The sequence below is a fragment of the Protopterus annectens genome, chromosome 10.part0 (assembly GCF_019279795.1).
Source record: "Protopterus annectens isolate FY-2018-M chromosome 10.part0, PAN1.0, whole genome shotgun sequence".
In the NCBI taxonomy this organism is placed as follows: Eukaryota; Metazoa; Chordata; order Ceratodontiformes; family Protopteridae; genus Protopterus; species Protopterus annectens.
In genome coordinates this window covers 1,662,662,151-1,662,677,502 of record NC_056744.1, presented here as the reverse complement: position 1 = coordinate 1,662,677,502, position 15,352 = coordinate 1,662,662,151, and the positions used below count along the sequence as shown (strand labels likewise).

General features: G+C 35.5%; 1 protein-coding gene across 1 annotated transcript in view; it reads right to left on the bottom strand.

Moving 5' to 3' along the window:
• The window catches only part of LOC122814398 (zinc finger protein 665-like), a 156,969-nt gene extending 143,209 nt beyond the window's left edge, over window positions 1–13,760 (bottom strand). Inside the window, exon 1 of the mRNA XM_044086980.1 lies at window positions 13,160–13,760. Within this exon, the coding sequence (XP_043942915.1) occupies window positions 13,160–13,760 (601 nt within the window). The remainder of the gene's footprint in view (window positions 1–13,159) is intronic.
• Between the last annotated feature and the right edge of the window lie 1,592 nt (window positions 13,761–15,352).

Here is a 15,352-nt window from a genome sequence, read left to right as displayed (position 1 = left end):
TTAAAGTAACAAGGTTTTATTCTTACTATCTATTGAGTCGCTTGGTTCACTACAATCTAAAAAGCTACAGAATTTTGCATCATAATTATTATTTATAATTAATTTATATAACTTGGACAGGTTTCCTTTGTTGGTCAATCTACCTTCCGTAATAGCATTAATGTAGTCATATAATGGGGAATAGTGTTTTGTTCCTCTTCACTCATATTATCTACAAATTCATTTAATTTCTTAACTGATGGATAATATTAACTGGTTAGCAGATTCATCCAACTTATATTCTTTCATTAAATTTTCTGGGGAATTAACTTTTGCTTTTTGAAAGCAATCACACAATAATGCCAATCTATTCCTTTTTAGTAAATTCATTTTAACATTATTCTGAATTTCCTTAAACCTGGGGGGGGGGGTTGACATGGGGATATTAATGGAATTTTAAAAACACATATCTTAACTGTTTTAAGAACTGATTTCATAGATGCAGAGTCTAAAGTTTGAAATGAACTTCCTCCTAAGGTAAATTTTGTTAACCAGATGAAAGGATTGTTACATATTTCTAATTTATTATATTTAATAAACTTATAAGAATTTAGTATAATCTGCTCCTGGATGGTTTTCCACTGACTAGTGTAAGTTGAGTCTATCCAGAGTATAATAGAGTTAAAATTTGAAGCAATTGAATAAGATTCTACATATGGGAACTGAATACCATCATACTCCCATGATCTTATATGATTTCTATAAGCAAGTGTTGGCATTTTAGGATACTATAAAAATGAAGTAAACATTCTTTGCCATTTTCTTTCAAAGTTTTTTTCAGGTATTAAAGCTATTGAATGCAATATATAATCTTGGGTAATATAATCATTTTAATAAATGCTAATCTGTCCTCAAAAGTAAAATAAAAAAACATTTAATAAGTAACACTTCAATATTTCTTTCAAACTTATTATTAATAATTTTATTTGCATATTGATAGATTTTTATTCCTAAATATTTCAGTTATCTTTCTTCCCAATTATATGTATATTTATATTTAAACTTACTATCTAGTAACTGATTCAACACTAAAGTTTCAGTTTTATTATAATTAAATTTCAGCAGTGATACTTCTTGAAACCTTTCAATTTCCTCATATATTTCTTTGAATAATTTAAATCTTCTATAGCTAGTAAAATATCATCTGCAAAATGATGTATTTTCGATTGACAATCTCAGAAAATCAATCAATGTTTTCATTGCTTTTTATACTATTAGCTAAAGGTTTGATAACTAATGCAAATAGTAGAAGGGACAAGGGACACTTTTGCTTCGTGCCTTTGTTTAAAGTGAATCCTTGAGAAAATGAAAGATCCAATTTTAACATATGGTTTGGATTCTCTCTACATGTTTTTTAATATTTCAATAAACTGTTCTGGGAATGCAAATGCTTCTAACGTTTTAAACAAATAGTTCCAAGCTATAGACTCAAAAGCTCTATTGATATCTAAGCTAATTAGGACTAATTACTTGTTCATTTCTTTTGCTAAGTCTAAGATAGTTGCTATCCTTTTTGTATTACCGTAATTACATTAATCTACTGATTAGAAATCCTGTTTGATCTTTATCGATTTAGCTACTATATCTCTTAATCTTGTAGAGAAAATGGAAGTACATATTTTATAGTCTACATTTAATATTGAGATAGGTCTGTATAAGGAAACTAACTTATCATCCTTTCCTTGTTTAAGTACAGGTGAGATTACAGAAGATTTCCATGAGAGAGGATTTATTTTGTCACTCTGGATTATCCTGAAAATCTCACTCAGTAATTTTAAAATATTTCATGGAAGCAGACTATATAATTTCATAGTTAAACTATCTAACCCCTGAGGTTTACCATTTTCCCTTTTTTAAAGCTTCTTTAACTTATATCAGGGTAATAGGCTTATTCAGCTGAGTTATTTGTTGGTCGTTAAATTTATTACTAACATTTTTGTTTAAATACTTGTCAGTTTTGTAATAATCAGGATTATTATTCTTATCTTTGTTAAGATTTTCATGGATTTTTTTTAAATATTAAACATTTGCTCTATGTCTGAAGTAAGCTTATTAGTGTGAAGACTTCAGATATTATTGAGCGGTGCCTTTTTGCTTAACCTCTTACTTTTATTAGCTAAGCTATGTAGACTTTTTGAAATCATTACATAACTGTGCAATTTTATTTTTTATAAAGCTATCTCCAGTTTATGCATTAAAACTGTTTTATATTTTGTCATTATTTTTTAATTACTTCAGTATTATTTAATTTGTTTGTTGTTCAAACCTCACTCCCACTCTTTCTTTTTATTACCAGCCCATCTTCCCATTCTATCTTTAATATGCATTTTTAAGGAATATAGTAGTATGACTTTACTAACCTGACCATTATCATTAACAGATAAAAAATTCTCAATGTGTTCCTTAAGGCAATTCTTAAATTATTTTAGTTTTAAATTATATACTGGGGTTCTGTAAATAATCTGAAATTTCCTTATATCCATTAATATAGTAATACTTGGTACATTATGTTCAGATAAAGGACAAGGAATAGTTTTAAAATAATTCTCTTTATTAAGTAAATCTATAGAGGCATAAATCCTGTCAGTTCTTAGGTTCATAGGTTCATAGGTTCATACTAGGCTATCTGCCCGAGGGCATTTACAAGCCTAGCCCATCGTTTTGTGGCTTACGCCACCCCTTTAGTATGGGGAACTATACCCATTATTTTGCTGTGCCTCTGTCGAGCAGTGACACTGAGGTAATCCCTGGGGTATATCTGCGATCTCCCATCCATTGGTCAAGATTTCTCTTGAACAAGGCCAGCGAGGTGCTCTGCCTCACATGTACCGGGATTTTGTTCCACAGCATAGGGGGTCTTTGGGTGATGAATCTATCCCTCCAGCACGTCCTATTAATAGCCGTGTCGAGGTTTAAGTCTCCCGCCCTTGTGGCTCTGATGGATCTAGATTTATTGAGGTGAAGCATATTCATCAAATCTGGGTTTGACATGGCCTTGTATGTTAGGCAAAGGTCACCTCTGAGCAAGCGGTAAGCGACTGAATAGAGATGGAGTTCTTTCAGTTGGGCAGCATAGGACAGATTTTTGAGACCCTTTATCCTTTTGGTGAGGAACTTTTGTGGCCTCTCCAGCTGCTGCAAGTGTCGGGTCAGATACATTCCGAATGGGGCATTGTACTCAATCATTGGTCTGATGAGTGATGAGTAAAGGGAGACTATGACCTCCCTTGATCTAGATGAGAATCCCTTCATGATAAGGTGGGCAATGTAGAAGGTCTTCCTAACTACTTTAGCTACATGGGTGTCGAATGACAGACTTCTATCAACCTGGGTCCCCAGGTCCCTGATAACTTCTTCTGTGCTCAGTGGATTGCCACCTATTTGGTAGCTAGGGGTAACCTTGTTTTTCCCGAAGGGTATGACTATGCATTTTTTGGCATTTAACTTTAGGCCGTGGCTTTGGCACCAGTTATCCATTTCTGTGAGACCCTTCTGAAGGATATCTGTGTCAGATGTGTTTTCTACTATGGCGCCCAGTTTGCAGTCATCTGCAAACTTTGTCAGCCATAACCCTCCTGTGTTTGCTTGTACTTCGGAAAAGTAGATGCCAAACAAGAGTGGGCCCAGGACTGAGCCCTGTGGGACACCACTTGTGACAGGCTTTGAGTCTGACATGGCACCAGCAACTCTGACCCTGTGGGTTCTGTCACTCAGCCAGTTTGCAACCCATCTTGTGATGTATGGGTTAACATTTAAGCTGATGAGTTTTTCAATGATACCCGAGTGGGGTATTGTATCGAAGACCTTAGCCAGATCGAGGTAGGCTGTATGGACTGCCTTTCCCTCATCAATGGCTTTGGTGACTGTTTCGAAAAAGTCAACCAAGTTTAAAAGGCATGATCTGCCTTTGACAAAGCCAAACTGGGTTGGATCCAAAGTCTGCAAATTCCCTATGTCTTTATTTATAAGGTCCATTATGATCCTCTCCATGGCTTTGCAGATAAGGCTCGTCAAGCTAATGGGCCGGTAATTTCCAGGGTCTGTGGAGGCACCGCCTTTGTGAAGTGGGACCACAGTTGCAGTGCGCCACTCCCTGGGTACGTATCCAGAGGTAAGACTTTGATTAAACAGCTGTCCTAGCTGTGGGTTTAATTCCTCATTGAGTTCATGGAGCACACAGCCGGGGACACCATCAGGTCCCATGGATGCTGTGATTTTTGCTTTGGAGAGAGCAGTTCTCACTTGGGCGCTGGAGATGTTTGGGGGGCTGCACGCGTTTGGTATAGATATCTCTCCTTTTGGGGGGGGGGAGAAGTTTGCACTGAACCTGTCAGCCAGTATGTTGGCAATGTCTGTAGGATCAGTAATCTTCACATCATTTTGAACTAGTTCTGAGAATATCTGGGAGTTTCCTCCTAGGTTTCTAACATAGCTAAAGAAGGCCTTATGATTGTCTTTTGAGTCTTTAGCTATTTTTCTCTCGAAATTTGCTTTGGATGATTTTATGAGAGCTCTTAGTTATTTACTTATAGTGATCAAGGGTGTCTTACCTTTTAAGGATTTTGCTCTATCTTGTAGTAGCTTCCTCCTTTTGTTGTAGAGTTTGTTTATGGCTGGGGTCCACCAGACTGGACGCTTGCCTTTGGTACAAAGAGTCTTTGTTTTGCTTGGGATTGCCTTATCCATGCAGTCCTGCAGGTGCTGGTAGAAGGCATTTGTAAGTGATTCAGCGGCTTGAGTACTGTTTTCCGCCGCTCGGGGCCTTAAAGGAGACCACACTAGTCTTTAGAAGTGTGAAGTCGGCTTTTGAGAAGTTCTTTACTGTGGTCTTTTTATTTCAGGTGGGGTGGGATGAGGACTTCCAGCGAGATTAGTTTGTGATCTGATCTCACCAGTGAGGGGTATACTTCTGGTGTTGAACATTGTGCTCCCATGTTCGTGATGATGAGATCAAGTATGTTATCTCCTCTTGTGGGGATGGTGACTAGTTGTTCCATGGCATTTGAGTTTATGAATTCCAGGAACTTTTGGGCTAGGGTGTTTGGGCTTGAGTAGTGTTCCCAGTCTATATTAGGGTAATTGAAGTCACCTAGTATGATGGTGTTTGGTGATACATTTATCCCTCTAGTGTTTTCAGGAAGGCCATGTGAGGTTCCTGAGTTTGTGAGGGTGGCCTGTAACATGCTACAATTTGCAGAGCAGTCTTGCCTATGGTTAATTGCACCTGGATGGTCTCCGATGCATCGTGTGTTGCCACCAGTCTTGAGGTGTGGGTGTCCTTGATGAATATGGATACCCCTCCTTTCTTGGTATTGTCCGGATTTTGGGGCCGGAACGCATGATATGAGGTAAAACCTGATAGCACTGGGGTGCTCTCAGGAGCCTTGAACCAGGTTTCTGTCACAGCACAGACATCGATGTTCTCCATACTGAGAAGGGCCTCGAGTGCATGCATTTTGAGATTTAGACTTCTGGCATTGAGCAGCATTACCCTTAGTTTTTTTCCTTTTTTGTGTTCTAGGGTGGTAGGTTTAGAATTTGAGCCTTGCCTAAAAAGGCACTATGGGGGTGGCAAGAGCCTTTGCCAATATCCGGAATCCCAGGGGTGACAGGTGCAAGCCATCCCTTGCGAAGCAGCATGGCTTGTCCAGCATGTCATCCCAGGCAGACAGATACTGGGTCCCCTTTGAATGACACCAGTGTTTAAGCCAATTGTTAAAGCTGATCATCTTATCTCTGTATTGTGGCATCATTCTTGGTGAAGGTAGGATACTGCTCAAGGTCAGGGTCATACCTGCCTGGGCTACATAATCAGAGAGCTCCTCAATGTCTCCTTTCATGTAGTCCAAGGAGGTACGTCTCAGGTCGTTTACACCAGCGTGGACAATGACTGAGTCATATTTGTACCTGCTGTTGAGAGACCTGAGTGCTTGCGTTATGTGGCGGATTCTAGCGCCCGACAGGCAGCTTACTGTGACCTTCTCCTTACTCAGTCTGGTGAGCGGGACGTCAGTGTGTCTGACTATGGAGTCACCAATGACTAGTGTGTCTGGCATTGTGTTTGGCCTTAAGGGCTGTGACTGTTTGACACTCTGACTGTGAGGTCTATGTGTTGCAGGTGTTGTGTTCTGAGGTGGTGGTTGTTTGGGTGTCTGCTTTGATGGCCTCTGCTGTTTTGGTAGATTTTTGATCAGAGCCTCCGAGTATGTCTTTGTGTGTTTATGTGTATGATTTGAGGTTGTAATGGTACTATGTGAGACTGGGTCTATAGTGTGTGTGGTAACCTTCTCCTCCTGACTGGTCTTGCCAGTCCTATGTTGAGAGAGCTCAGCCTCCAGTTTGGCTGTATAGTTGCATCTCTCGCATGTATTTGTGTTTTGTGGGAGGAGGAGAGGGTTGTCTGTGTACATGAGGCAATTGTAACATTGCCTCAATATTCCCAGGTTCACCAGCTGAGCAGGAGAGGACACTAGCAACTGATCCCTCGACATGCTAGAAGGATAGACACAAAACTTTAAAAAGATTCCGGGACGTGGGTGACCGAGAAATGGGGTTGCCTTTTGGGTACTATCTATGACAAGAGTGCCGTATCAAGGTAATAAGTACTGTAGGAGCAAGTGCTAGGTTTAACAGATAGAGAATAGTCTACTTGGAGTTAAGTAGAGATGATCTTTTTAGTTATAGGATACGCTGATTTGATCAGTAGTATAGTTCGAGGAAGGTAGTTTTAAGGGAAAATTTGAAGAGTGGACTTTAGGTAGCCCGAATAGTTTAAATCTGCTTAACCGGCGCTGCCCTAGTGTGCAACAGTGGCAGCTCAGCTAATCAGCTAATTTGTGCCAAAGCGTGCTTTATAGCAGGGGGCTGGAAAAGACAGGAAATGACCCAAAATGGCCAATAAACTACAAGTTACTGCCTTAAACCACTCCTCTGAGGACAAACAGGCAGCTCAGTACTCCCTACTCCCACTAGTGAGTAAAGAAACTACCCCTTGACCAAACAAGGAAAATGGAGAAAACAGGAACCAAGACAAAGCCCAGGGATCAGCAAAATCTGATCACTGGAACAAACTATTAGAAAAGTATGGAAAACAAGAGTATTTTTTTGTTTTTTTCAAGTTTTTTTTTTTTCAGATAGGCAGAAAATACAATAAATGCTGTGTTTTTCGATTAAATGCTATCATAAGAATAATGAGTGAAGAACAATGACTTCTCTTCTGCTTTTACTAATAAAGCAAATAAATTATTATTCCTAATCCATCTGTTTAGTGCTTTAGTTGATGCCAGTATTGTGGTTTTATTCTGTTCACTTGTATCTTCTATACTAGATATGCAGTTAAAATCCCCTGCTTAAAGTTAAACTACCATTACAATGCCTGTGTAGTAAGGTTACGTGATCTTTAGCCACTCTTGCACCTATTCTATGGATGAAGTAAATATCAGCTAGTGTATAGAGTTTGCTATTGCATTGAACTATTACATATGTATACAGTTGTTTGGCATCATTAATGGATTCCATGACCTTAGGCATTACATAGATTTTCTCCAAAGTACAGCAGTTGCTCTCCTCTTTTTGTTAAAAGAAGCAGATGATAACATTTCATAACCTAAGTTATTTAAATATTGTATATCTTTATATATCAACTGATTCTCTTGCAAGACTATAATATCACCTCTCTTTAATTTGTCATATCTTGTTAGTGATTTCCTTTTGTTGTCATTATTTAGTCCATTTACATTAATAGATTAAAACTATCCATACTGTGTATTTAAAAATATTCCTTTTAAAAGATAATATGACACATTTATCCACCATATTAATTTAATTATATGTAAGATTGTAATCCATTCCTAAACACTATCTTAAAATTCCACATTTTTGAATTCTTCTTTTCTACAAACTAAACTACTAAAACTCATAAATAAAGACAAGTCTACAGCTAAAACTGTATATCTTGCTAGTAAAACACAACCTACCATGGATTCCAAAATTCCTAGTTTGGTTATTTATTTATTTGCATTTAATAATTGGGTAGTGTCTGACTGAGCAGACACCTGTTTTCAGCAGAGACCCAGAGAGAATAGCTCCAAGGAAGATTATATAATTATACATTTGTACATATGACAATTACAATAGGACTTCAAATGCAAGTTCCTTGACATTATATCTAAAAGCATATAACAATGGTAGTACAATAAGCTTATATTATTCATACAGACAAAACAAAAATATATATTTGTTTTTTTTCAGGATAAAAATATCACAAACTGAAGCTTAGAAGGCTCAATTGCCAACAAATATTGACAATGGGTGGTGTACAGAAGGGAATTAGTAAGGGGTTAACTTATTTAGCCTGGTGGAGAAATTATTGAATAGACAAGCTAGTATGCTATCTCTCTACCTACAAATACCTAAAAATTGATGAAAAAACTAGACAACAACTAAAGTCAAAAATAATAACAGACTATTAATTTAGTTACATATTTTGCCATTTAAAACTATTCCCCCATTGCTATATAAAATTTAATAATCTTCCTCTATTATTCACAAATATTAAATAATCCAACAAATTGTGTACAATATACCTGTTTATGCAATAGTACTATAAATTACCCGTTAATTATTCCTAAATTGTTTGCACATTCAACATTATTATAACTAAATCTCTACCTAACAAACCAATGTTCCCTCAATATACCTACTCTGTAAGGTTATTTGATGTCTGCTTGAATAACTCCTCTAGATGAATATCACATTACTCTTTCTTTTTTTCTTACCTCTCATTTATCCTCATCATACTGTATTGATTTGAATGCTTTTGAATTGTGAGCTTAAATGTTTTATGTTTTACTCTGTACAATCTTTTTGTAATTTTTGTAATTTTTGTATGCACCTAATTGTGTCTGTATTGGAGCTTTTCTCCCCAGGACTCCATTGAAAACGGGTTCTTTTGGCCCAATGGACTATCCTGGTAAACCAACTGCAAATAAATAAATAAATAAATAAATAAATAAGTATAACAGCGTGTGACCTGAAGAGATAAAGACATCTATAAACTTAGAGGTGACAGGTAAACTTAGCATACTAAACTATAATACAAAAGGGAAATCAATGCACATAGACATTTATCATGCTAAAAGTTACGTATATATTTTATAGATTTAACAAAAGCTGTGAATTCATTTTTAAAGTAAAACTGCCTATATCTCAAAATTGTGTTGCACTCTTAACATGGCAAATATCAAAATATTTAAAATCCTTTGGCTTATTAAAATACTTCATAAAAATATGTACATTACTGAGGTCAAAGAGAATGTTTTGGTATTTCTAAGGAGTCAAGAAAATATTTGCATTATATAATGTATTCAACAGTTAGTATGTTCAATTCATATCCCATTCTTCATTAACAGATTCAAATATATTGAGAAATCTACTTTACTTTCTATCAAAATTGATGTACTGATTCACCAATAAACAATCAAATTTCAGCTTTGACTTATGAAATGAATTATTTCATGTAGTCTTGGTGAATCGTTTAACATAAAACATGTAAAAAGCTTCAAAGTTCACATGTAACTACACACAATGGTACGGTACCAACTGAACCATAAACTAAAACAACAAAAGAACCATACTTTTGTTGGAGAAAACAACCTCATAAAAAATGGCAAAACAATGTTATTTGTTTAGTGCTTTTGTCCACTAGATAGTGAACTTCTTCAGCACAATTCAACACAGTAATCCCCCACATATAAATAATGCATATTATCAACCAATTAACTAATTAAAACATTTATTTTTAAAGCACAATGGGTCTAATTTAAAACTTGCTACTCATATAGAATAGCAAAAAACTTTACCTAAAAAACTTCTTCCCAGATGATAGAATATGTTATAACATTACTGAAATACTATAAAAATCATAAAATACATATTTTTATATAAAATATACATCAAAACAATACTGCTACCTATTTATTAATATCATTATTCAAATTCTCACTATGACTGACATATCTTTATATACAGTTATTTAAAACTTCCCTTAAGTTACTGATATAGCCTTACATTTTAAAATAGGCAAGATAGAGATGTGATCATTGATCCCTGGGGTTTTAGATGCATTTAACCTTATTTGCCATCTGGTCTCTTTGTCCTCTAGTAAAATCTTTACATCACCACTCCACAGGTTAATGTTTACCTGTTCCTGAACAAGTAGCACTAATATTCAGGTGTCTATATAAAGCATTATTCTCACATTTTTTAATGATGTCGTACATATGTTTGTAGATATGACATCTTAAAGCCTTATCGGTTTTACTGGTGTAGTACACCAGACAATCACAACACTTTGCCAAATAGACTACCCTTTTAGTCATACAGTTACCACCTTTAAACGTATATTACTTTTAGTTATATTTTTCAAAGTTAAGGATTCCACTTCTAATATTTAGGAACATTGTTTACAGGACCCACATTTACTAGTTTTTCTTTCCTTACCCTCATCCACAGAAATATTTTTGGTGTAATCCTCAAACCTGGCCTTAAAGTTGAGCCCTGTTTTATAAACAAATTTGGGACATGAACCAACAACCCCAAGTATATCAGGGTTTACCTTTTGTATGTTCCAATTCTTATTAAAAACTTCCTTGACCGTCCTTAAATGCTTGCCATACTGTAATATAACAGCCCTTTTAAATTTACTATTATCCACAGTTTCCTAATGAATATTTAATGAGCAACCTAGTAATGGTTTGTAATGAAAACCCCACTGTGAGTTAACCAGTCCCTTAAATTCCTCTATAAGGGAATCTGGATACCCCCTTTATGAAAACATATTACCAATTACATCCATCTCCTTAACCATATCTTTGAAAGTGGAGATCATTCAAGCTGCTCTAATCATTTGTCCATTGATAATGCTTTTTTGCTATTTGAATGAATGGCAACTTGAAAATTCTAAGTAAGAATTGCTAAAGGCGGGTTTCCTATAAATGTTCAACTTAAACCCTTCCCCGTATTTTCAATATTTGTCTAAAAAATGAATGTTCCCTGAATTGCTATCATATGTAAATTTAAAAAAGACATAGTGTGATGTAAATAATCAATAAAACACTTTATACCTTGCTCTGTACTGCCCCATAAAATAAAAGTGGCATCTAAAAACCTGAGGTAAAGGTGAATGCTTTCCTTATATGGACTGTTGAAAACAAATTAATTTTCCCAATCTAAAGAACCATATTCGCAAAAATTAGGGCACAAGAAGCACCCACAGAGACCCCTTTTACCTTGTTTATAATATTCCCCTTTGAAAAATATAAAGTTATTGTCTAGAACCAAACTCATAAATTCAACTATAAAATTGACTTTATCATTCTCAAAATCAAAATAGTGGGTAATGCTATTAAAAAACATATCCAAACTCTGATCTTTGGATATACATGTATATGTCAACTATATCCACCGTCAAAAAAATTAAATCCTTATTCCAAATATCAGTTTTCGAACAACTCAAAAAATCCCAGGAATCAATCAACAAATGGTCAACCATGGAATAGATGCATTTAAGACATCTGTCTATCACTACTCCAAAGGGGTACATTTTAGAACCACTCCCTGAGACAACTGGATGAAAAGGTGGATTCTCGACTCGCTTATGTATTTTCAGAATCACAGATATGCTGGCTATGACTGGTTCTTCCCCCCTAAGAAATCCATAAGTAAACCTATCAATCCTTTCATCAATAATATACTCTTCAAAATACGAAGATAAGCTATATTCATTTCTTTAAGAGAAACTGGGCAGCAAGTTTCAGTATCTGACAGAATTCCCAAAATAATATGGTAATACTCTACTGTATCAAATTAGACTTTTCCTCCCACCTTATCAAGCTGCATAATCCTTATAATTTTGTCTTTACTCAAATTTTGTAGAAAGCTATATTCTTCCTTATTCAAAGTAAATCTAAATCCCTTACTATTTTGAAGTTGATCCTATAATTGATAAAGGACCCTCCTCTACAACAGACAGAATAGGGTGTATGGGTGGATTAAAAACACTCTTCCTAATTAATTGGTTACCCACTTCATACCCTACTGCCTTTTCATCTTTGTTAAAATATAGTGCCAGATTGAGTTTCAGTAAAATATAATCTTGTCTCAATCAATGAATCTATCAAATCAAAGTTCTTAGTAGGGATGTACTTCATTCCCTTACTAAACAAAGAGAAATGTTCCTTGGTAATGTCATAATTAGTATACTTGTATATATTAAATACCTTATATGTATGGTACATATTTATCAGTAACCTTCACGTCATCATGTTCTATCTAAGCCACCCCGATCTCTCCTGGTAATACTGGTGGTCCTTGAAATTGCTTCTTTGACCTGACTTCACTGGATAACACCACTCCCCCTGTAATTGTAACCCTCCTGGTTCCGTTTGGTAAAATTTTCATAATAATTTGTTTGTCTCATCTGGCCTTTATTGTTATAACCCCAGGATGTCTGTGCCCTATTATTTTGTTCGTATTTTAAGTACTCACTCTCATTCCTATATTCATTCCATGGGTACAGTTGCTTGTTCTTATAGTGATTTGTATCCCTCTCTATCTTTCTACTTTTATTAGTATGCAATTAACACATTATTTTACTCACAATATCAAACTGTTCATGATAAAATGATTCCTATTGTGCAAACAACAAATCCCCCTAATATCCACATCAATCTTCTCTGCTTCGTTAAGCAGTATACCTATTTTCTTATCATTATGCTTGATCAGCAATTTCATAAATTCAAAACCACATTTACCAAAAAAATAGTGAAAATTCATCCTTTACATCATCATTGATGTCCAACCCTAAGGGAATCTTAAAAAATGTAAACTCTTGGGTACAATATGTAACTCAATGAATTTCTTAAGGTATGAATTATCTATCTGACATGATTTTATTTTAAATAATTTTTTGTTGAATAACATAATAAGATCCTTCAAAGAATCACAAACAGGTCTACCTGACCCATAATTAACATCACTGGTCAATCAATATTAAAAGTGAATCCTTCAGTAACAAATTGTTCAAAATTAAAAAGTCTTGTATTCAGATTCTCAGACCCACCTTCCATGTTTTGATTTCTATGATTAGAATGTACCTTTTGTCCTAGGTTATCCGTTGAACCATCACAATTGTTTCTGGTACCTTTATTGGAAGCCCTGATTGATGTATATGTCTTTTTAACCTTAGGCCTGGCTCCTTTGTGATAAAATATCTCCATATCTGTATCAAAAACATTAGAACATGCTGGTGCTGGTGCTGGTGCTGGATATTTTGAATTATTTAATGAAACAGCTTCCTTTCCCATCGATTGGGCCCTAAATGAACCCTTCAAGTCCTCCAAATGGGAGCTAGACAGGATGTTAACTTCCTCATTTGATACTTCCTTCTGTTTGTCATCTGAAAGGACCAGAACTGCTGGAGCCACCATGTTGGATGGCACTATAGTCAATTGTGGATGTAAAGTCCCACCTGGCTGACTGAACAAGTCAATAAGCCGAGTAAGCTCCCCTTTTATAATTGAAATATCAGACTGAAGTCTCTGGAACTCTTCACGGTTGACTGGAGAGAACACTGATGGAAAATCATGCAATGAATCCATTAAAACAGCATTGGAGTAGTTCAAAGTATTCCTTAGTTCCCAGCAATAATCCACCTCATTCATGACTTGAACTACACACAATGGTACAGTACCAAGTGAATCATAAACTAAAACAACAAAAGCACCGTATTTTTGCTGGAGAAAATGAACAGCTCATAAAAAATGACAAAAAAAATGTATTTGTTTAGTGCTTTCGTCCACTAGATAGTGAACTTCTTCAGAACAATAAAACACAGTAATCCCCCCACATATAAATAGTGCACATTATCAAGCAGTTAACTGATTAAAACATTTCTTCTTAAAGCACAATGGGTCTAATTTAAAACTTGCTGCTCATACTGAATAGCAAAAAGCTTTTCCGAAAACACTTCTTCCCAAATCATAGAATATGTTATAACATTACAAAAATGCCATAAAACATCATAAAATACATATTTTTATATAAAATACACATCAAAACAATACTACTACTTATATATTAATAACCTTATTCAAATTCTCACTATGGCCCACATATTTTTATATGTATTTATTTAAAACTGCCCTTAAGTTACTGATAGAGCCTTATGTTTTAAAATAGGCAAGACAGAGATGTGATCATTGATCCCTGTGGTTTTAGTTGCATTTAACCTTAGTTGCCATCTGGTTTCTTTGTCCTCTAGTAAATTCTTTACATCACCATCCCTCGGGTTAATGTTTACTTGTTCCAGAATACCAAATTTAAATCCTGAACAAGTAGCACTAAAATTCAAGTGTCTATATAAAGCATTATTCTCACATTTTTTATTGATGTTATACATATGTTCATAGATACAACATCTTAAAGCCCTGTCAGTTTTACCGATGTAGTATGGCAGACAATCACAACACATTGCCAAATAGACTACCTTTTTAATCAAACAGTTACCACCTTTAAAAAGTGTCTTACTTTTAGTTATATTTTCTAAAGTTAAGGATTCCACTTCTAATATTTAAGAACATTGTTTACAGGACCCACATTTACTAGTTTTTCTTCCCTTACCCTCGTCCACAGAATTATTATTGGTGTAACCTTCAAACCTGGCCTTAAAGTTGAGCCCTGTTTTATAAACAAATTTGGGACATGAACCCACAACCCCCAAGTATATCAGGGTTTACCCTTTATATGTTCCAATTCTTATTAAAAACTTCCTTGACCTTTCTTAAATGCTTGCCATACTGTAATATAACAGCCCTTTCAAATTTACTATTATCCACAGTTTCCTTCAGATTATTTAATGAGCAACCTAGCAATGGTCTGTAATGAAAACCCCACTGTGAGTTAACCAGTCCCTCAAATTCCTCTATAAGGGAATCTGGATACCCCCTTTGTGAAAACATATTACCAATAACATAGGTTCATAGGTTCATAGGTTCATACTAGGCTATCTGCCCGAGGGCATTTACAAGCCTAGCCCATAGTTTTGTGGCTTACGCCACCCCTTTAGTATGGGGAACTATACCCATTATTTTGCTGTGCCTCTGTTGAGCAGTGACACTGAGGTAATCCCTGGGGTATATCTGCGATCTCCCATCCATTGGTCAAGATTTCTCTTGAACAAGGCCAGCGAGGTGCTCTGCCTCACATATACCGGGATTTTATTCCACAGCATAGGGAGTCTTTGGGTGATGAATCT